At 33.3% G+C, this 21,408-nt stretch overlaps 1 protein-coding gene across 2 annotated transcripts; it reads right to left on the bottom strand.

The window, feature by feature from the left end:
• Positions 1-3,770: 3,770 nt before the first annotated feature.
• On the bottom strand, positions 3,771-19,795 carry LOC143246633 (transport and Golgi organization protein 11-like). Of its 2 annotated transcripts, none has more exons than XM_076493681.1 (4): positions 19,407-19,753; positions 11,135-11,348; positions 10,345-10,576; positions 3,771-9,989 (listed from the first exon to the last, which is right to left on the bottom strand). In XM_076493681.1, the coding sequence occupies exons 2-4, from the start codon at positions 11,343-11,345 to the stop codon at positions 9,770-9,772; spliced, it is 663 nt and encodes a 220-aa protein (XP_076349796.1). In that variant the 5' UTR covers positions 11,346-11,348; positions 19,407-19,753; the 3' UTR covers positions 3,771-9,769. The 2 variants fall into 2 exon arrangements, with proteins under 2 accessions (XP_076349796.1, XP_076349797.1); XM_076493682.1 differs by having other exon boundaries at positions 5,522-9,989; positions 19,691-19,795.
• Between the last annotated feature and the right edge of the window lie 1,613 nt (positions 19,796-21,408).

Here is a 21,408-nt window from a genome sequence, read left to right as displayed (position 1 = left end):
ATTTAGTCCTACTATATTAGTATCACAAGAGTAATTGTTTGCTTGTTGAATTTTGTGCAAATCTACTTGAGAGCTATCTGCATTTGTTGGCTATAATTTTAAAATAATAGACTAGATAGAGGGCAACTAACTGTGAGATCGATTAGTGTCACTTGACCATCACTCATATGAAATCGATATGTAGAGCTGGATTTGTTATTATTTTGGTGGTTTGTTTTGTGTAGAATTTCGCGCAAAGCTAAGCGAGAGCTATCTGCGCTAGCCACTCTTAATTTAGCAGTGTAAGACTAGAGGGAAAGCAGCTAGTCATCACCACCCACCGCCAACTCTTGGGCTACTCTTTTACCAACGAATAGTAGGATTGACCCTCACAAATAACGCTCCCACGGCTGAAAGGGCAAGCATGTTCGGTACGACGAGGATTCGAACACACAACCCTCAGATTAGGAGTCGAACGCCTTAACCCACCTGGCCATGCAGCGCCCCCTTTCATCCGAGTCATGAAATTTGCAATAAATGAGTTTCTCTAAATGCCATTTCCTGACTGATGAGCACTTTCAGAAGTGTCAAGCGCACATTTGTTTACTTCAAAGTTTAAGAAGAATGGTTATTCTAGCTCTCTTTCTACAATACTTAGAGTTTGTAGTTTTCGTTTCAAAAATCTTACACAATTCAAAAATTGTATTCAAATTCTGCACAGCTCCAGTGAGTTGCTGAAATAAACAGCGTAAAGTATAGAATGCATTTAGAACTTTTCTGCTTATCCTAAGGCACAGATTTTTATCTACTAAGGAATTACGATTGTTTTTTTTTATTTCAAGATGTGGTTTCTCATGTTATTTTCCTCTTTTTATTTGATTTTATTAATATAGCCTCTTCTTCTTACCCTTCAAAACGTCGCATCACGTAATCAGAACAACTTGCTAAACTCAGCTTTAAGAACAGTCAGAGGTAAAATTTATATATCATTCGGCAGATAGTACAGATTATAAACTATTTAAGTTAACAAGATGGTGAGAGTAGTTGTTAATGGTTTCGCAGTAGTGTGATCAAGCCTTTGAAGAAAACAACAACAGATTGTAGTGCGATTTTAAAAGGCTTAGGAAAAGACCACAGACTTGGGTTTATTTTTTGTTTATAGTTTCTTTAGATTGTTTTTTGAATTTCGCGGAAAGCTACTCGAGGGCTATCTGCGCTACCTGTCCCTAATTTAGCAGTGTAAGACTAGAAGGAAGGCAGCTAGTCGTCACCACGCACCGCCATCTCTTGGGCTACTCTTTTACCAACGAATAGTGGGACTGAGCGTAAAATTATAACGCCTACACGGCTGAAAGGGCGAGCATGTTTGGTGCAACTAGGCTTCGAACCCGTGACCCTCGGGTTACGAGTCAAACGTCTTAACCCACCTGGCCATGTTTCTATAGATCCTTTTTCCATTTCTGAAAATGTTATGGGGTTAAATATATTCACTTGAAAGCTTTAAAAATTGAAAGAATAGTGAGACTGAGCGTAAAATTATAACGCCTACACGGCTGAAAGGGCGAGCATGTTTGGTGCAACTAGGCTTCGAACCCGTGACCCTCGGGTTACGAGTCAAACGTCTTAACCCACCTGGCCATGTTTCTATAGATCCTTTTTCTATTTCTGAAAATGTTATGGGGTTAAATATATTCACTTGAAAGCTTTAAAAATTGAAAGACATCAAATAAATCTTATTAACTTTAAAGAGTAATGTAGATAAGAACAGCTCCATTTTCCACAGATTTCAATATTGGGCAAGTTTTGTTGAAAACTTTCGCATCCTTTGAGTCCTTTGTCATCCACGTGTTCTAAGGCGTCAAGTGACAAGTCTGGGTTTGCTAATGAGTGGTTGATGTTCCACAGAGACCAGACCTATAAGTTTTCAGATGTTTGAGTTGCTCAAAATCACTATAAGTCTTTTTGTTTACAGAGCATCAAAAGTTGCACTATTTCTCACCAGGTCTATCCATTTCAAGCAACAAGTTGTATGCAACATAGATTTGGGTAAATGGTCCAAATCCTCTTTTGTTGTTCCCTTAAATATCGGTGATCCTATCTGATTTAAATGGCAATGCTGACAGAGACTTGTTATTAACTGCACAGTTTAGATCGTTTGCACAGAGGTAAGGATTTTTTTTTTTTAAACAAATATGGCTTCCTTGGTTTAAGCACATAGTGGGATTACGTTAATCTTAACACATTCATATTTGTCATCAAAATGGTACATATTGTGCGGCACTTCATAATTACATTCCACAATGTCCTTGGTTATTAGACGTAGCGCTGGAGTATTGTCAGTTTGCCTTGTCATCTTAAAAGGATCTTGACATACTGTTGAACTCGCTGGATTATAACAACTTGGCATTTAACTACTGTGGGGTCTCACGCTGGTACAGTGGTAAGTCTTCGGTGGACTCAGCAGATAGCCCAATGTGGCTTTGCTATAAGAAAACACACACATTACTGTGGGTAACTCAAAGCAGTGCCCTGTGAAGTCTGGGTTTGCTAATGAGTGGTTGACGTCCTACAAAGACTACACCTCTAAGGTTTCAGATGATAAAGTTGCTCAACGTCACCATAACCGTTTTCTGTTGCCTTATGTAAGAAATCATTAGAAGTAATGAGTAGACCATGTGATAAAATGTTTCCAAGTTACCTTTTCCTGGTTTATTCATTTATTTTGTTATTTCTATTTTCTAGTATGAATGTATATTTTCAAATCACATACTATAAACAAGCGAGGGCAAGATAAACTACTAATTTTTAGCCTTTATTTGATATTTGGTTAGATTCTCTTCACCTACCTAACGTGTTCATATATTGTTCAAGCTACATTTCCCCATTCTGAGTTAGTTCTTGTGTTTTAATAGTTAATTTGAAAGAAAATAGCTCATTAAATATAAGGGTAATAGAAGTGACCCTTCCACCATTAAATATGGTAAAATCAGGAGCAGGGTGTCTATGATTTCCAATTCTTTGCATACATTGATCACTTCTGCGAAGTGTTTCTTTACTCTAACCTACATTATATGAATGTATACGTTTATCCACAGGAACATTTAGTGTTTAGAGACTTGTACTTAGTCCATGGATGATGCAAAATAGCGACCTCAATAAACAGATGTTAACTGTTTAACATTGGATAACTTACTAAGATGTTCCTCAACCATCAACAAGAATTCAGAACGTGAACATACCACAAACCATTGTCATTAAAAGCTTCGGGTCTAAGCCTACCTCTTCTGTTTTTGAATTTCGCGCAAAGCTACACAAGGGTTATCTGTGTGTAAGACTAGTCATCACCACCCACTGCCAACTCTTGAGCTACTCTTTTACCAAAGAATAATGGGATTGACCGTCACATTATAATGCCCCCACGAAAGAAAGGGCGAGCATGTCTGGTGCAACGGGGATTCGAACCCGCGACCCTCAGATTGCGAGTCGAACGCCTTAAGCCATCCGGCCCCTCTATCTCTTCTACCCCTCGTCAAATTCTTGAATCAAGTCCATATCTAACTGTAGCTTCTTCCATCAGTAGCATATAGTTTCAAAACTGTTCTACCACGTTAATCATGAATGAATAACGTTATGGTGTTACACAGTCAACCGGTAAAAAAAAAGATTGGTTTAAACTCTCTAATAAGGAATTCTATGGTTTTTACGTTTTAACAAACATATGTTATTTACGTACAGTGGTGTTTAACAGATAAGTTTAGATTCCCATAGAAATTTTGAGAATAACTCTAGCATGAACAAGTAAATAAATCTTTATTAACAATAAAGGTTACATATGACAATGTCTACAAACCTGTTTCTCTTTGGCTGTCTGTGTCCACACACTGAAGGGGTGCAAATGCATCTGAATGGATGATAGGTACATATGTAACCTTTACTTAAGTAAAGGAATATCATCGCATGTTTATCATATTTAAACGTTTTGCTAAAGAAAATGTAGGACCTACATGTCGGTAAAGTTCAACAACTGATTCGTTTACTTCTACATGTTTATTTTTCATTTTATTTATTGACGTATAATGTCAAGCACATTATACCTGTTACATCCAGTGCCAATGAGGCCTGTCACCTAGTAACAAAGTTTCTGAAGCCTTGCTGGAACGTTACAGACATATTAGTGGTTGAGATGCTATTTATATCAGCAATTAAAGATGTCCAAAATAACAGATCACTATGCAGCATCCACCTTAGTGTGTATTTTGGCATCTTAACTTGACATAAACTGATGTTTTCCTGAATGGATTTAACTACAGCCCATGGTGCAAGATATTTCTTCTAGTTTACAACACAAGAAAAAGCAAACACGTTTGTAAAACTCTGATGTTACAGTCTTCAGTAACACTTATAACATTTATCGACTTAGTAAAATATCAACACATGAATGTCATTGAAATCTGACAGTTGGGTGAACAGTTATACTTATGAAAACTAATTTAACTTTAGATTATTATTATTAACAAACCAAAACATGAACATCTGTATGAGACATCCTCCTGGTAAATACTGTTTTAGATACATCAATATTTGGGTAAAAACACTTTTGATCATCTCACCAGGTAGAAATAATCAATCACAGAAGTCCTAACTTATGTAGTTGGTTTGAAAATTTCAGTAGTTCCCTCAGTAAAGTTTAATTTCAGTTTTCACAAAATCTAAATTTGCTTTGAACAAACTATGCAAAACTTCAATAACCTTTTTAGCTTAAGGATTTGCTGCATTAATCACACATGAGAAGTTTAGCACAAATAATTATGATGTAAAGAGCTCTAATAGAATGAATTATTTACAAACACATCAGTTAGTTAGAAGTGATTGTTTCTGACATTTTGGATAAGGGGAGGAAAAATCGAAGTGTCTGAAAGACTAGAACATCTAAAACAGATAACAAATTATCTTCCTTTCTTTCTAATGATATCTTATGCAAGTCTAATTATGTTTTGGCAATGATACATCAATGGCATTTTAAATGTCACAAACAGAAAGATATCTCAGCTTATTTAACATATGCCAAAAATGAAATTATTAAATTTATTTTAGAAAAATGGTCATCTTTATTAAATGTTTCCATCAACCACACTTAGTTTGTTTGTTTCAAATTTTGCACAAAGCTACACAAGGGCAATCTGCACTAACTGTTCCTAATTTAGTAGTGTAAAACTAGAGGGAAGGCAGCTAGTCATCATCGTCCACTGCCAACTCTTGGGCTATTGTTTTACCAACAAATAGTGGGATTGACGAGCAGCTTATAATGACCCCATGGCTTAAACGGCAAACATGTTTAGTGCTATGGGGATTCAAACCCTCGGCCTTCAGATTGCAAGTGGAGTGCTCTAACCACCTGGTTATGCTGGGCCCACATAACTGGATTTAGCTGTGTTATGAGTGTAATTCATAAACGTATTTATACAAACAGGCATAAGTAAAACATACGACTTTAGAGCATTGGTAGGAATGGAGGATTCTGATGCAATAAGAATAACTGAATCATGATAAAAAAAGTTTATTTGAAATACAGAGTGATAACAGGTTATAACAGGGATAGAGAATTAACAGTTACATCCTCTTTAAGTTGAGGATATTAAAGGTAATAGTAAGGAGGATGAATCCATTTGGGATTTTATTAGTTGATATGAAGAGAAAAGGTTTTTAGTTGGAATTTGTTACATCCATCAAATGATACTGATGAAACTAGTGATAACAGTTACAATGAGACTAATATTTCAGCTATTAACGAAGTCACAATTTTGGGCAATTTTAATTTCAGGCATAGATTGGGAAATGCTGGAGTCAAACCACAAGGGACAAAGGTTTTTGGGAAACTGTTGAGGGTGGCTTTCTTGACCAATTGGTGAAGGAACCCCTAGAAACATTGCTGAGATTTATTAAAATATATACATAATTGAGAGGGTGGATACTGGGGAACCTTAGGGTGCAAGTGTTCTTTGCTCTATTAGGTTTGATGGTTTGTTGCATATGGAAATAAGGAGTAATATTTTGGTTATAAATTTAAAAAAAAGCAAATTTTGTAGGTATGAAACAAGAATTGCCTGTTGTGAATTTGGTAGCTGAATTACTTGGAGACACTAATTAGATGTGTAAATTTTGAAATATTCAAGGTAAACATATTCCTTATATAAAGAAAAGGGTAGATACAAGTAACAAAAACAGGTTGTCTCAGAAAGAGCTTAACAGACAAAATTAAAAACAAGTATCATTATTTTACGATATTTAAACTTACTGGTATGACAGAAGATTTATAGGATTATAAAATAAAGTTGGTGAAACTAAAAATTAGGACATCAAATAGGACGAATGAGAAAATGTTTGCTGAAAATGTAAAATTAAAAGTTTCTTTAAATACTTTAAGGGTAAGCAAAATGTTACTTATGTTGAGGATAGAACCTTTGATGGATGATACAGAAAGGCTAATATCTGAGGGTTATGAAATAGTTGGGTTACTTAAGTTAGATTTTTTCTTCAGTTTTTACCAATGAAGATTAAAGCAGTATTCTTCATCTTGAAGAGGTGATGAATGGAAACAACATCAAATAAGATGACTGCATTAATTCTGAACTGGTCATGGAAAAAACTGGAAAATTCACTAAACAACAAGGCTCCTTGGGCAGATAATATTTCTACAAAGTTATGATGGACATTAAAGATTTGATGTGTGTGGCACTTCCTACAGTTTTTGTCAGTTCTTTAATAGTGGGCAGGTACCAAAGGACTGGTAGTTAGCTAACGAGTAAGTCGCTCCTCTTTTAAGGGTGGTTATAAAAATTGTGCCAATAATAATAGACCCATTAGTCTTATTGCAGTTATGTGAACATTTTGGAAAGTCCGATAAAATACGTTTTCTAAAGTCATTTAACAGAGTTTAGAATTTTATTGGATAGTCAACATGGTTTCACTAAAGGAAAAATCTTGCCTCAAAAATCTTTTGACATTCTTTGAAAAAGTTACTGCTTATGTAGATGAGGGTAATGTTGTGGATTTGGTGTATCTGGATTTTCAGAAAGCTTCTGACCAAGTGCCAAATAAAAGGCTTATGGAAAAATTATTTCTGTAGGTATGGAGGATAAGTCAGCCAATTGGATAGAAGTGTAGCTGAATGGAAGAAAGCAGAGGGTTGTTACAAATGGAGATCAGTCAAACTAGGTTAATGTTACTAGTGAGGTACTGCAGGACTCAGTCTTATGAATTTTGTTCTGTTTTGATTTACATCGACAAAGATGAAGAAGTGGTCGATAAATTACTTAAATTTGCAGATTACATTGAAGTATTGGGTGTTATTAGTTGAGAAGAGGATGCTGCTGATTTACAAAAGGGTTTAGATCATTTACTGAGTTAGGCAAATAAATGGCACATGGGTTTCATTTATAATAAAAGCAAAATAATCCATGCAGGTTATCAGAATTTAAATTACAAGTTCAAATTGGGTGAGAATAACATTTACAATGCCATGAAAGAAAGGGACCTTGGTATAATGGTTGATCAGTACCTAAAGCCACCCAAACAGCATGCTGTTGCTTGTGGTAGAGCCAATAAGATTATGAGCTACATCTACAGAAATGTTGATTACAAGTCTAAAGACATTATAATTTCATTGTATAGATCACTGGTTAGGCCAAATTTGGAACACTGTTTCAATCTTGAACTTCTTACCTTAGGAAAAGACATTGAATTTTTGGAAATGGTACAGAGAATGGTGCCTGGGATGGAAGGGTTGTCATACAAGGAGTGAATGAAATATCTTAAACTGTTTTATCTTGAAAAAAGGAATAGTTAGGGTGGATCTGTTTGAGACTGTAAAAGGAATTGATAGTGTTGATGCATCACCTTTCTTCGTAACTTAACAGTGAGAACAGTAGGACTAGGAGACAAATATAAATTTTGGTATAGTAAAAATCATCTTCAGGTGAGAGTTATTTTTCTAACAGGATGGTTGGTCTTGGGAGTAAGTTACCTTCAGATGTTGTAGAGGCAATAAATTTGAATTAGTTTAAGAAAAAGCTGTATATGTAAATGAAGGATAAATGCTGGGTTTAAGTTTAAGTTATTTTAGAGTGTAGAACAGATGAGGTGAACCAATAGGACCCATGTTGTCCCAAATGCCAAGTACACAAATTGTTCCTCCCATTACCTAAGATGTAAAAAGAAAGCAAGTGTTACCTATTAATATTACTTAGCAAATAACATTTGCAATGGACTCCTTATTTAAAAAGTTGACTGAAGGAAGTGGCATTAAAAATATATTAAAACAAAATGACTATCCTTAGGCATTTCAAAAACATTCAATTTTACCTAAAATACCTAAATTAAAACCAACTTCAAAAAATTGGGTAACTTTATATGCAAAAGGTGGGAAATAGACTTACAAGAAGTTTTGTTTCTGCTAATATTAAGTTTTTTAAAACTAACTTGTATGTTACACACGTTTGTACATTGAAAAATAAATACATCGGAAATACAGAATCAGCTATAGCTAAATGTCACAAATATATCATTCCACTGACTGGGAATATTTTTAAGGAAGATGCTTTACACAGCATATTTGTAGAAGGTGAGTTATTCACCAGATTAAGTTAACACTTGGTAAGTAGAGATATAAAGAAACACCCCTTTAAATAGGTATACAGGCTTTTACAAATAACAAAATACAAACTCTTAGATGGTGTAAAACATGTTATCTACTGACACAGATCTGGACAAATCGGGCTTCCTTGAAGAAGCTCTGCTGGGCTGTTTCATTTATTTTCCAGATGTATCTTTTAAATCATTTCATTTTAGCCAATAGCTAATCTTAATATTTCAGATAAATATTTATATGCTTGGTATTTTACCTTGAAGTTTATTCAGAAACAAAATTATTAGTACAACAAAATGGGTAATTAATAAAGCTGAGCTAATAAAAAATGGCTTTACATACAGTCTAAAGGTTATTCGGTTTATCAAATATGGTTTGATATTTACATAGCATCATAACTAAAAATCAGATGGTGAATATGTGACATTGTATACAAGTTATACACTGTGTATTAAGATGCTTCAGTCATTTTACAATTTAATCATAAGTGTACGTTGTTTTGTATATAATAACCATGACTGAATTTTACTAAAACAATAAAATTCTTCATTTTTCTATAAAATCACCTAATGTAGATACACATTTGTGTCAGCCTCACTGGTCATATTGTTTAGGTAGATTTCTGTTAGTGTCCTGTCAGTTATGTCAAACAGTTGAAATATTACTTTAAAATATTATTATATTCTGTATTAATACACCACAAACACAGACAATTAAAAGTAATCTTACAAGCATTAAGTACCATATGAACAAAAAATATTTTAGCATTACGTTGTTAATAGTACTAAACGTTACTGAGTACATAAAAATCTCCAGTCACAAATAATTTTATTTTTAATGGTAAAATCTCAAAGTAAAAGTGCATTAAAAGTACTTCTAGTTAAATTTGATAAAGGAAAAATATTTTAATGGTTTCTTTTAAAACCCGAAAATAAAATCTAGAAAATTCTAAGGCCATAAAACCTTCTAAGAAATTAAAAATAGACACTTTATATTTCACAATTCTTGTTTTATCTGTCAAGAATTATCTCCATACACTTCATACAGTAATCCTTGAACCATATTCCCATAATTTTTAAGGAATAGGTCTTGTTATTATGACTGACATTCAAGTTAAATCATAAATGAACAAATGAAATAAACTGATCACCAGTGCCGATAGAGCCACATTATTCCTTTTAACAAGAAATAAAGTGCACTCATGGTGTAGAGAATTACTTCTCTGTGTTGTATTTGTTGGTTCTCTTGTTCCACGGCTAGCATACGACGACTTAAATGATGAACCTGGTTACGAAGGAGAGCAACCTCTTCCTCGGTCGACTTCACTATCAGTCCATCAGGTGGTGGTGAAAATGGAAGTGCAAGACTGGGAAGAAGGGGAAAACAAACAAAATATTTTAAACATGTTGATAATATAAAAAGTCCCTAATAATAAGAATAAACACATAGCTGTATTATACTTTCATATATTCCTGTTTAAAGGTACAGGTTATAAAGCCTATTGTAAGAGTATATGTACAAAGATAAACCAATGTTTAGAATACATCCTCACACATTAGAAATACAAGAATGCAGTGATACAACTAATCAGGAAACGTAGCATATGAAAACCACACGTTTGTATAATCAAGAAAGTATCTACCTTATCATTACAACTTACTTAGCTAAAAACAAGTAACTTCACAGAAATCACAAACATTTTTACTGGACGACTGCTATACCTAGATTCGATTGGTTTCTGTGGTAAAGGTTCAAGATCAATTTTCCGAGACTGATTTTTTTGTTCCGTTTCGCTCGTCCCTTCTTCGTATAAAGTAGGGTAGTGATGTTCCTGTAGAGTCAATGTGTGTGGAGGTGAATTTAAGTGAATATTACATCTTTCTTCACCCAGAACACTGGACTCTAGTTTCATTTCTGGAAGAGGTTCTCTTCCTTCCACATGCTGATCTCCTCCTAAACGTCAGGTTATTTTAACAAATGCAATAGTTAAATCTGTGGTTTTAATGTCAATGATAAAATTTAAAACAGAGGTGAATATTTAAGACAAACCTATGATTACAGATAAAATATTTAGGTAAGTACAAAATAGGAAAATCTTGTATTCTAATTCATTATGTTTTTCAATTGTTATGTATAATAGGTTTTTCCAACTAGCATTTGATCGCATACGCTGACAACCAGTATTTGATTGCGTACACTGACAACTAGTATTTGATCGCATACGCTGACAACCAGTATTTGATTGCATACGCTGACAACCAGTATTTGATTGCGTACACTGACAACTAGTATTTGATTGCGTACACTGACAACTAGTATTTGATTGCGTACACTGACAACTAGTATTTGATCGCATACACTGACAACTAGTATTTGACCTACAACTAGTATTTGATTGCGTACACTGACAACTAGTATTTGATATACACTGACAACTAGGATAACTAGTATTTGATCGCATACACTGACAACCAGTATTTGATCGTGAACTGGATTATGTTGTGTTTTTACCTACAACTAGAATCCTTTCAGGCACATGCATAAACAGTTTTTCTGGTTCATCTGGCACAACAGACTGGTTGACGGTGGTGTGGTTCTCTTCCCTTAAACTAATTTTCTGTGGAACTGTCATTTTTGTACTGATTTCTGCTGTAAAGTCTGGGTTGTAGAATGTATCAAAACTACCTGAAAAACGGTGAGCTGGACTAGTTCCATGAGACATGTTCTATGAAAAGAAACATTAATGTACATTCTAATATATATGATGTGTTATTCCACACTATTTTATTTTCATTATCTAGACAAAATAATGTGTTTTAGTTTTAAGTTTTTCTGGATATACTTATTTTTAGTTTTCTGATTTATAACAATACATGTATTGATACACTTTTGGATATTTTAATCTCATATTTACAATGATAATAGTAGCACTGCATATGATTAGGTTACATACAAAAAACAAGTACCTGCTGGCCCATTTACATTATCCTATCCATTATATTGAACTCTAAAATAATTTTAAAGATAAACAATAACTCTTATCATTTAAGTATTTATAAAGCTTTTCCTTAAACTTAACTACATCTATCACATCTAAATGTAATCAATTTCAAAGGCAGACCACCATGTTTGTAAAATAAAACAATTTTGGTTGAAAGAGGATTCCTATCTTGCTGAAATTTGTTTTTAAATCTTGTTCTTCTCACCATTAAGAATGAAAAAAAGACAATACACCAACACTATCAATTCTCTTAATAATCAACACTTCAATCGAATCCCTTCTATTATCTTTATCAAGTGAAAACAATTCTGGAAATCTTCAAATTAATTTAATATTTAAAATATAAAAAAATGCATGAGAAATTATTAAATTGATTCTTAAGACATAACGACAAGAAAAAAATACTAAAATATGAACGATGTGATGTACTCTTATGAATTTACTTTCATATTATCTACACCCAAGAAGAAAACTTGGTAAAAGCAAATAATTATAACTCCGTATTCCCAAAATGTCATGGTACTACAAACCACTTGTAACACACACTTATTCCCAGCTATAAGTTTTAGTTGAACTATTAAAATATTTTTTAATTCCATATTTATGACTATAACGGATATTCACTGGTATCCAGCCTATTTAGCCATCTCGTTGCATATAAATATCTATTTGGGAGCAGAAGTTTTTATATAATTTAACCTACTATTGGCAGTAGGAAGTTGTATGTTTATAAATAAAAAAGTAATGAACAGTAGGTCGATTAATTAATAATTTTATTAAGGTTAAATGGTAAAAAACACTAAGTTGGAGTTTTTACAGCACAGTTTACAAAAATGATTAAACTTACAAGTAATGTACGTCTAGTGTACGTATATCTATTTAATTCTTGGTAATGAGGAACCCACTTTTTATAAAAGTTTTGAGATGGCTTGACTAGTCAACGTAGAAACTTTATTATACATGTGCAATGTTTCGACAAGATTGTGTCCTCCTCAGTTTTTGTCGAAACATCGTACGTCTACAAATATTCTTCATCACTCAGTCACTTCAAAACTTTTTTTCTATTTATTTCTAATAGTTTTCTTATGAAATACTACATTTTAATGTCAAATAAACCAATTTTATCAAACTTACAGAACTTAAATAATTTGGAGAAATAAGACAGTATTACCTTTAAGTTATAATTTATTATTTTATACCCTTACCGATTAATTCCTACAAACATCCAAGTTCTAAAGTAGTGTTGTTATGAATATAAAACTTTCTTCCACTTGTCACAAAAAACATTTAATAAACCTATGCATCTTTTTACATTCTTTTAAAACCACACTCACATTAATATATCACATTGTGCTTATCACATATTTCCTAAAAGCACACTGTAATGTCTTCTATAATGTCAGTATTACTCACTCAGACATACAAGCTGTGATGCTGTGTATTAAGAACAGTGGTTTGTAAAGACAACTATTTATTCGTTATATCATAAACATCACCTCAGGTACTCACTGAACACCAGTGTATAAGAATCTTCATGCTGGAAAAGCACTGATAACGTGGCTTTGTTCAGTTTTCAGGACAATAGCTACTTTCACTGATGACAGCAACATTTTTTTTTCTCATGATCTGTTTGACCAATATTAATTTCACATCATATGATGGTATTTTGTTACATCAATGCCAGACTCACTCACGTGTCTCCTTTAACCCTTTTGGTGCAGATGGCGACTGCAGTCAACTTAAAGGCTCAGCACGGCAGGCGATCTTCGTCGACTAGATGTAAACATACCCTCGTGGCTAATTATCATAATCACACAGGCTCATAGACCCACTTGATGCTAGAACCACGTGTATTCATTGTTTACTTGGGATTCCCAGCAGGTATTTAAAGTGAAGGTTATGCAATTTATTTGTTTTCTAACTTGTGTAGGTCATACTGTTCATTGTTTGAGAAGATACCTTCCTAGTATATTCTGTTGATACATGTGATGTTGTTACACCACCAAAAGGAAAAGCTTATACCATTATATATTATTTTTAACGATGAAGAGAGTGACAAAAAGTTTGAGCCAGATGATAATGAAAGCTTACTTGTAACAGACAAGAGTGATAATGAAGACATTTGTGACCTGGAATCTTCCCACGCTTTAGGTAAGCACATGGTGTAGTTAGGGTCATATAACTTACTGCATAAACTGACTGACCAAGCCTAGTTCTCTGCATTTTCATATACTGTTGATAGGAAAATGTATAAATATAGCATACATACATACATGGAACGTCGGCAAAGTGCTATATCTCTATGTACAAGTTTTTTTTTTTATTTTGTAGATGCCCTTAGCACTTCCAGTAATGGTCCTTGTGCATGATCAAGGAGTGTATATTTCAGGAGGTCTAGAGGTACAAAACAAGTCAGAGGAGAGGTAGAGTAGCTAGTATAGCACAGCCCAAAGCTCCCCTGAAAGTGATAATGAACCTGAAGACCAAAACCAGGATCCAAATTTTCCATGGCAATATTACAGTGACACTGATAATTTTGAATCTGACTGGTTGCCAGATTTTACCACTCACACTCAAGTCCTGATTGGTACAGCAAATTTCACTCCATTTCAGTATTTCAAACTTTTCCTTCCTGATGAAGCATTTGAGCTGATTTGTAATGAAACAAATAGATACACTTTGCAGTATTTTGACTGCACCACTGAATTGCCATCTTACTCCTATTTTATGAAATGGATCAAGACCGATGTCAATGAACTCAAAGCATATATTGCACTACAAACAGCAATGGGGTTGTGCCATAAACATGAACTGGAAGATTACAGGGACTCCTTTTGGCTAACTCGTGTGCCATTTACAGAGGTAATGCACCGAGATTGTTACAAAATCCTGACATCAATTTTGCATTTTGTTAACAATGAGCATGATCGGCCAAACAGTGGAGATCCAAATTATTATCCACTGTGGAAAATTCGGGATCTGATGAATCTCTGTGAATAAAAATACCTTGCAGTATATGCCCCACAAAATGAGCTGTCCATTGATAAAAGTATCATCAAATGCAAAGGGAGAGTTCATCTCAAAACAGTATTTACCATCAAAACCTACAAGATGGAGCATCAAACAATTTGCATTGTGCAAAAGCAAATCTGGATATACTTTGAAATTTATTACATATTGTTAAAAACTACCATAGTAAATACCATGTTCTGTGCAAAATAACTTATAAATCAAGGACCCAACAAAATATACAAGATGAAACTATTTTGTATTCCACAAAATCTAGTTTTAATCCCTTCTCTTTCAAAGATGCTTTCACTGTCTCCAATTCAAAATGTATTGCATTATTCACAGGCATTCTACACACTTGTTATGAATGGCTAAATAACAAATATTTAGACATTAGCTAAAAGCACAAACATAGAGTAATTATTCTACTGACCTATTGAATGGTGCTGATTATATTGGTCTAACTAGGTTTTAAAAACTGTCGGTCCAAACGTGACAAAAAGGTGTGAAGAAACAAAAACATGACAAACACCTGTGAGCAAATGTGCAAGAGTGCTAATGGTAATGCTTCCCCAAGAATATTTTGAAACTTTCGAGGATCTTAAAGGCATCCTGGTAAATTTGTGAAAAGGAATTTTTTTTATTTTATTGTTTTAGACATTGTTTCATTTGTTAAAATGTCTCTGTGTTAAATTACATCTCTTTTTAAAGTTACAGAAATTTTGTGTGATAAAACAAGACATCAGGTTTGTTTTTATCAAGTATGGTAAACACTGACAAAATTTTGATAGCTCAAATCCTTGACTACTGAATATTATATTTATTGTATTCAAACAATGTTAATAAATATACTAGATTAAAATTTACTGAAAAAAGCCATATTGTTTGATATAAATGATCTTGGTGAAGTGTATAGTTACCTAGGATGATAAAGGCAACAGTGATGCCATTTGAGATCCAGATTACTAAACAGTATTTGTTTTTACCAAATTGTTTATGATTTATAACTGGAAGCAGTGACTGTTTGTTTATGAATTTCACGCAAAGCTACATGAGGACTATCTGCACTAGCCGTCCCTAATTTAGCAGTGTAAGACTAAAGGGAAGGCAGCTAGTCATCACTGCCCACCGCCAACTTTTGGGCTACTTTTTTACCAACAAATAGTGGGATTGACCGTCACGTTATAATGCCGCCACGGCTGAAATTGCAAGCAGGTTTGGCGTGACGGGGATTCGAACCTGAGACCCTCAGATTACAAGTCAAACCCACCTGGCCAGTGACTATTTGAGTTAAAAAATAAAGTATTGACAGAAATGTGCAAATAATCACAAAATTGCAGATTACCAACTGTAATATGTAAAATAATTAGAGATTATTTTATTACCTCTAAAATAATATCTCATTTTAGAAGCTACAGCTTTTACAGCAAGGGATCATTCTGGATTAACTAAGAAGGTTTTGCATTCTTCTTTCCTGTTCAAATTTACATACTTGAGAATGGTCAAACCAGTGACTGAAACACCATACGTGTTTTAATATTCTTCCTTACTATAAAACCTGTAACTTGTCATAAAATAATACTTATAAACGGGTACTCAAACTGAAAATGGAACTATTAAAATCTTAGTTCACATGAAATTGTCTGAGTACATAAAATGGAACTTCATGATCAAAGCCAGAAAGTTCATTTCATCATAAGATGAAAAGTAGTATTCCTAATATTCAAAAGTGTTTTACAACCTAAACATAACTGATAGAAAAACTAAATCCAATTATGTTGTTTTCATTTCAAGACTAGATACTATTTAGTAATTCTATCTGCACTTTCCTTACTGCTACTGTGAGAAGACAAAAAAAAATTCTGTTCTGGGTAGAGTTTATTGAAAATAATTCTGGTTTTAGTACATTTTAAATTATCAAGCAAAAGTAAAATAACTACCCCATCTATAGTCAAAAACTACAAACAATACACAAGATAGCTAAAGCTGAAATAACATACTTAATATATGGTAAAAGACAAAGATATTTTTATTTTCTGTGTTAAAGATAAACATGTTATAGTTGTAATGAATTTCTCCATTTTGCTGTTACTTTTGTTGACTATGTCCACATTTTTGCCTGTTTTAATTATAAACTCAGAATGACATGTGGTGTGTCAAAACTCCATCATTATGGAAGTTCATTCTTAGTTCTTTTGCTTCACTTATGGCTAAAAAAACTATTAGTCTTAATATTAGTGGATAGACAATTATTAATCAAACAGTACGATGTACTGCAACTTAGCAGATGAGATCTGATCACCACGTGGCATATTTCTGACATTTCTACAGTATTGTGTATCATCTACCAATTTGTGCAGGCTGCTGAGAAAAACTGGGGTGAAACCAAAGATAAACTAATAGCCTTGATCTCAGATTGCCTTATCTGCTTTGATTTTTACAGCAAACCAAAACTGATGTCCAAGATTTAAGTAATGGCCAGCTGACTCATCATAAAACATCTTTTGAAGCTGAAAACATTTATATTCACTGTCACACATGAGCTTGTCACCAATTTGTCACACTTCACAAACTTTAACAAGGAAAACTTTAAATATTTTGCCATCTTTCTTACCCCAAGTTCATTTTGGTTATGCAAAATAAACATTTTTCTTTCATTGGATTCTGTTTTTATACACAAAATAATTCAGATAGAAACAAAACTGAAGATAAATTTACTGCATTATTTGCCATTACATTATCATGGCTCTTTAGTAGCCATAATTTACTGATAAAGAAAGGTTATCCTACAGCATACACATTATGGCATGAATTGCTTTAAATTTAAAAACTGTCTTCTACTAATATATGTAAAAACGGCTTATTTGGGTTGAGAAAAGTTTTACGTTGGTCATCATCAGGTTGAAACGTTGTTTGCTCCTCTATGTAAAAGAGTTTCTGAACCCAAATGAGCCATTTTTACATATATATTTTTCTCTACTGTCTTTTACTAAGTTAGGCAAAAGGTCTTGGTGCCACACAACTGTACTAACTTTTGTACATTACAGATATCAGTATATGAGATACTATACATTTCAATATGTTTGTATATCTTTTACAAATCTTGTCTTATTTTCTCCACACAGAATGTAATATATGTTTTGTATTTTTAAAAACACCACTACACTTTCTGAGATTTCTTGTTCATAATATTAATAGTGTATAACAAAAAATTGTAAAGTTATTCTCTTGGAAATACAATAATTCTGTATTCATTGTAACTAAAGGTAGAGGCATCTTCATAAAAAATAATGTATTAACAACAATTAAGTTACTTCCAACATTTCTTGTTTGTCTATCTTAAATATTTCTTTTATTATCTCAAAACTTTGAGTACTGAACTGAAATGGATGGTCCCAAAACTAATCAGCAGTCTCATCTGGTCTTGCCTAACAAACATTTTACATGGTTTCAACAACCTTACTTTCCAGAGGCTCCTCATATGATGTGATGTTGAAAACTCCCTCCGGTATAAAATAATATGCTTAAATTTAAAAAAAAATCACAGCTTACAATAATATGATGTTTATAACATCATTCTAAGTGCTATGTTTGATTAAGTGCTGTACTTATCTCATGCTATAGAAATCTGTTGTGCACATAAAGCTAACATTTTGAATGCAATTCCACCAGTGAGTGAAACACAGAAAAATTGTTTCACATTCTATGTTCAGCCCAAAATATTTAACAATTTCACAAACCCCACAACTGGTATGTTGGTCCATAAAAGTTGTCCCATTCACTGAAATATAACTTTAAAAAACATTACTCAAAGCCAGCACTTATAATTTTAAAAATGATCAACTACTTCCTTAAAAGTTAAATCTACTGCACATACCACACTGAATGTTTGTTTGTTTGTTTGTTTTTAATTTCGCACAAAGCTACTTGAGGGCTATCTGAGTTAGCCATCCCTAATTTAGCAGTGTAAGACTAGAGGGAAGGCAGCTAGTCATCACCACCCACCACCAACTCTTGGGCTACTCTTTTACCAACAAATAGTGGGATTGACCATCACATTATAACGCCCCCACGGCTGAAAGGGCGAGCATGTTTGGCACGATGGGGATGCAAACCCTCGACCCTCAGATTACGAGTTGCATGCCTTAACACGCTTGACCATGCTGGACCAACCACACTGAATGAACTTACAACAAAAGCCAACCATCCTTTAGACATATACACCTGTATCCATTAAAATTACTTCTACCATGCCAAAGTATCCCTTTGTCCTACCATCCTCACCGTTAAAAGATCAAGTAACAAAAATATGCAACACTACTATCATTGTAAATTTCCATAATAATAAATATCTTAAATACATCAATAAGATGTCATCTAACTATTATTTTTTCTGGAGAAAACATTTTCCTTGCATGAAAATCCATTCAATCTCACACTCCAATATCATCCTACTTAACTTCTTCTGAACACTTCCTACAAATTAAAATTCGATGTCCTTAAAAAGTATGGAACCCAATACTGAACACAATACTCCAAATTTTAATGAGACCTAACCAGAGACAACTTGCATTCAGTTAGACTGGGTACTTGGTGTCGAATTCAGTTACATCAATTACTGACACGCAAGTAATTAATATTACTAAATCTGAAAAAAAAATGAAACTCTCAAAATCCTGAATATCCATTTATATTTGCTATTATTCTATTAGTATTACTAATAATATTAATCAGTTATTACTTATCTTAGCGTAGGTTGTTAATTGTACTTACGACATCTAGTTTTCGTGCTTCACTCACACATTAGTACTATTACTGGCCATTGAAATCTGTTATTAATAAAAATAATATCAAATTATTAACAACACAGTGTAAAAAGAAGTCAAACTTCGCCGATTCCGAACAACATTAGCTCAGGTACTAATAAATTAGTATAGGCTAACTAAAGTATATTACTGGTCTATTAAAAAAAAAAAAACGACGATGTAGATAAATAGTAACAAACTTATTACTTTAAAACAACAACACTACTATAAATGTTGAAAACTGTATTATACTACTAGTATCACAATTAGTGTTAACCGGAACTTAACATATTTGCAGGTGTTCTTTCTATGCCCTCTATTGGATTGCTTTAAAAAACATAACTTGTTTGTTAACTCTTCAAGAAGAGAGCTTCCACTGAAAACTTTTTGGATTTGGAATTCTAACACTGAACATCCTAAAATATTCTTGAAAAATCAGCTACTTATTCTAACATAAGGCCTAAAGTTACTTTAGTTTATTCAAAAAAAATATTTGTTATATAAAGTTCTAACATTTTCGCTGTTTCACTAGTATCAGTGAAACTCAGTGTTTAATTTTTATTATCAAATATGGAAAAAGAGTAAACTGATGCAAATTACAGAGTAACATGCTTAAACTAATTTTGTAAATAATACAATAAGTTATTTTAGCTCTATCTAAAAAACCTTTTTTCACGTTGGGTCAAAAAGAAACAAAGCTTTAAAAGTGCGATAAACTATTAGGCTTCTGACGATTAATGTCGGAGTTTAATGCATTTAAGAAAAATAAATACCGTCTTTGAAAATCTATATTGCTTTATATTACGCTTGGTGTGGTAATAGCTATACTTTTTATCATTTACACACTTCAAATAAAATAAAATGGGACAATATGTAAGACGAAAACAACAATATTTACTTTCTGTTTTAATTCATTTTTCGCACAACAACAAAAAAGTGCTTTGCGCTTTTCTTATAGTAAAGCCACATCGGGCTATCTGCTGAGTCCACCGAGGGGAATCGAGCCCATGATTTTAGCGTTGTAAGTCCGTCGACTTACCGCTGTACTAGCAGGGGCACACAACAAAAAAGTATCAGATTGCAATATGAAATAAAAATAAAACGTTGATCACTATACCAGTAATTTCTTGGAAAGTTGGATTAGCGTCGCAAAACTAATAATTATATACGCAACAATCAGATGTACGTACAGTCTAAAATAAGTTCACATTTTACAATTTTCAAAATCAGGCTGTTAAAGTGAAATTTTACCTTAAACCGAAGTTGGTATCAATACATTAATACTGAGGTTGTTTTAAATCGTTTCCAGAGTGCAAAAGCTCCAACCACAATGAGTACAATGAATTTATTAAATAAACAAAGCGTTACATGACCAACTGAAGTAACCAATAGATAGATTATGATTTTATAAAGAAAAGCTCCTAATAAAAATAGAAATAACTTATACTGAGTGCGCACAGCAAATGAAAAGGCAGATTCCATTTACAACAAAAAACGAACTAGTTTTGCTGTACTATCGACAAAAGGTGGAATGTACTTTTATGTCTATTATGAGGGAGATTAATATAACCTACTGGGTAGGGTTTTCGACTTCCGATGTGTGGAATGCAGGATCAGAACTCGGCGTTGAATATGTTCATCTTTTTATACGCAGGAGCGTTATAATGTTTCATTCAATCCCACTCTTTGTTACTACGTAGTAGAGATTAGCTGAAGAGTTGATGGTGAATATTATTGATCATTCAGGTTGGCTTCTCTGTGGTCACCAGTTCACAGTTAAGGACAGTGGCAAATAACCGTAGCAGCTTTGCCATAAATGAAGAATCACTAAATATACACTGTGAGTTGTTATACACACTGCAAGTTTTCATTCGTTATGTAAATCATAAATAACTAACTAAAACTTTGTCAACCACATCAAAATTCAATAACTAAACCATGTAGCTTAAGACGTAGATCGACTCGGGTAC

Source organism: Tachypleus tridentatus, chromosome 3 (genome assembly GCF_004210375.1).
Source record: "Tachypleus tridentatus isolate NWPU-2018 chromosome 3, ASM421037v1, whole genome shotgun sequence".
In the NCBI taxonomy this organism is placed as follows: domain Eukaryota; kingdom Metazoa; phylum Arthropoda; class Merostomata; order Xiphosura; family Limulidae; genus Tachypleus; species Tachypleus tridentatus.
This window is presented reverse-complemented; position numbering and strand designations above follow the sequence as displayed.

What these genes read in the sequence shown, in the direction of transcription:
- LOC143246633 (XM_076493682.1), bottom strand. Translation starts at nt 11,345, where the DNA reads ATGTCTCATGGAACTAGTCCAGCTCACCGTTTTTCAGGTAGTTTTGAT. An exon ending in TGAAAGGATTCTAGTTGTAG is followed by an intron (nt 10,577 to 11,134) that starts GTAAAAACACAA and finishes CCTGACGTTTAG; the next exon opens with GAGGAGATCAGCATGTGGAA. An exon ending in CAGAAACCAATCGAATCTAG is followed by an intron (nt 9,990 to 10,344) that starts GTATAGCAGTCG and finishes CCTTCTTCCCAG; the next exon opens with TCTTGCACTTCCATTTTCAC.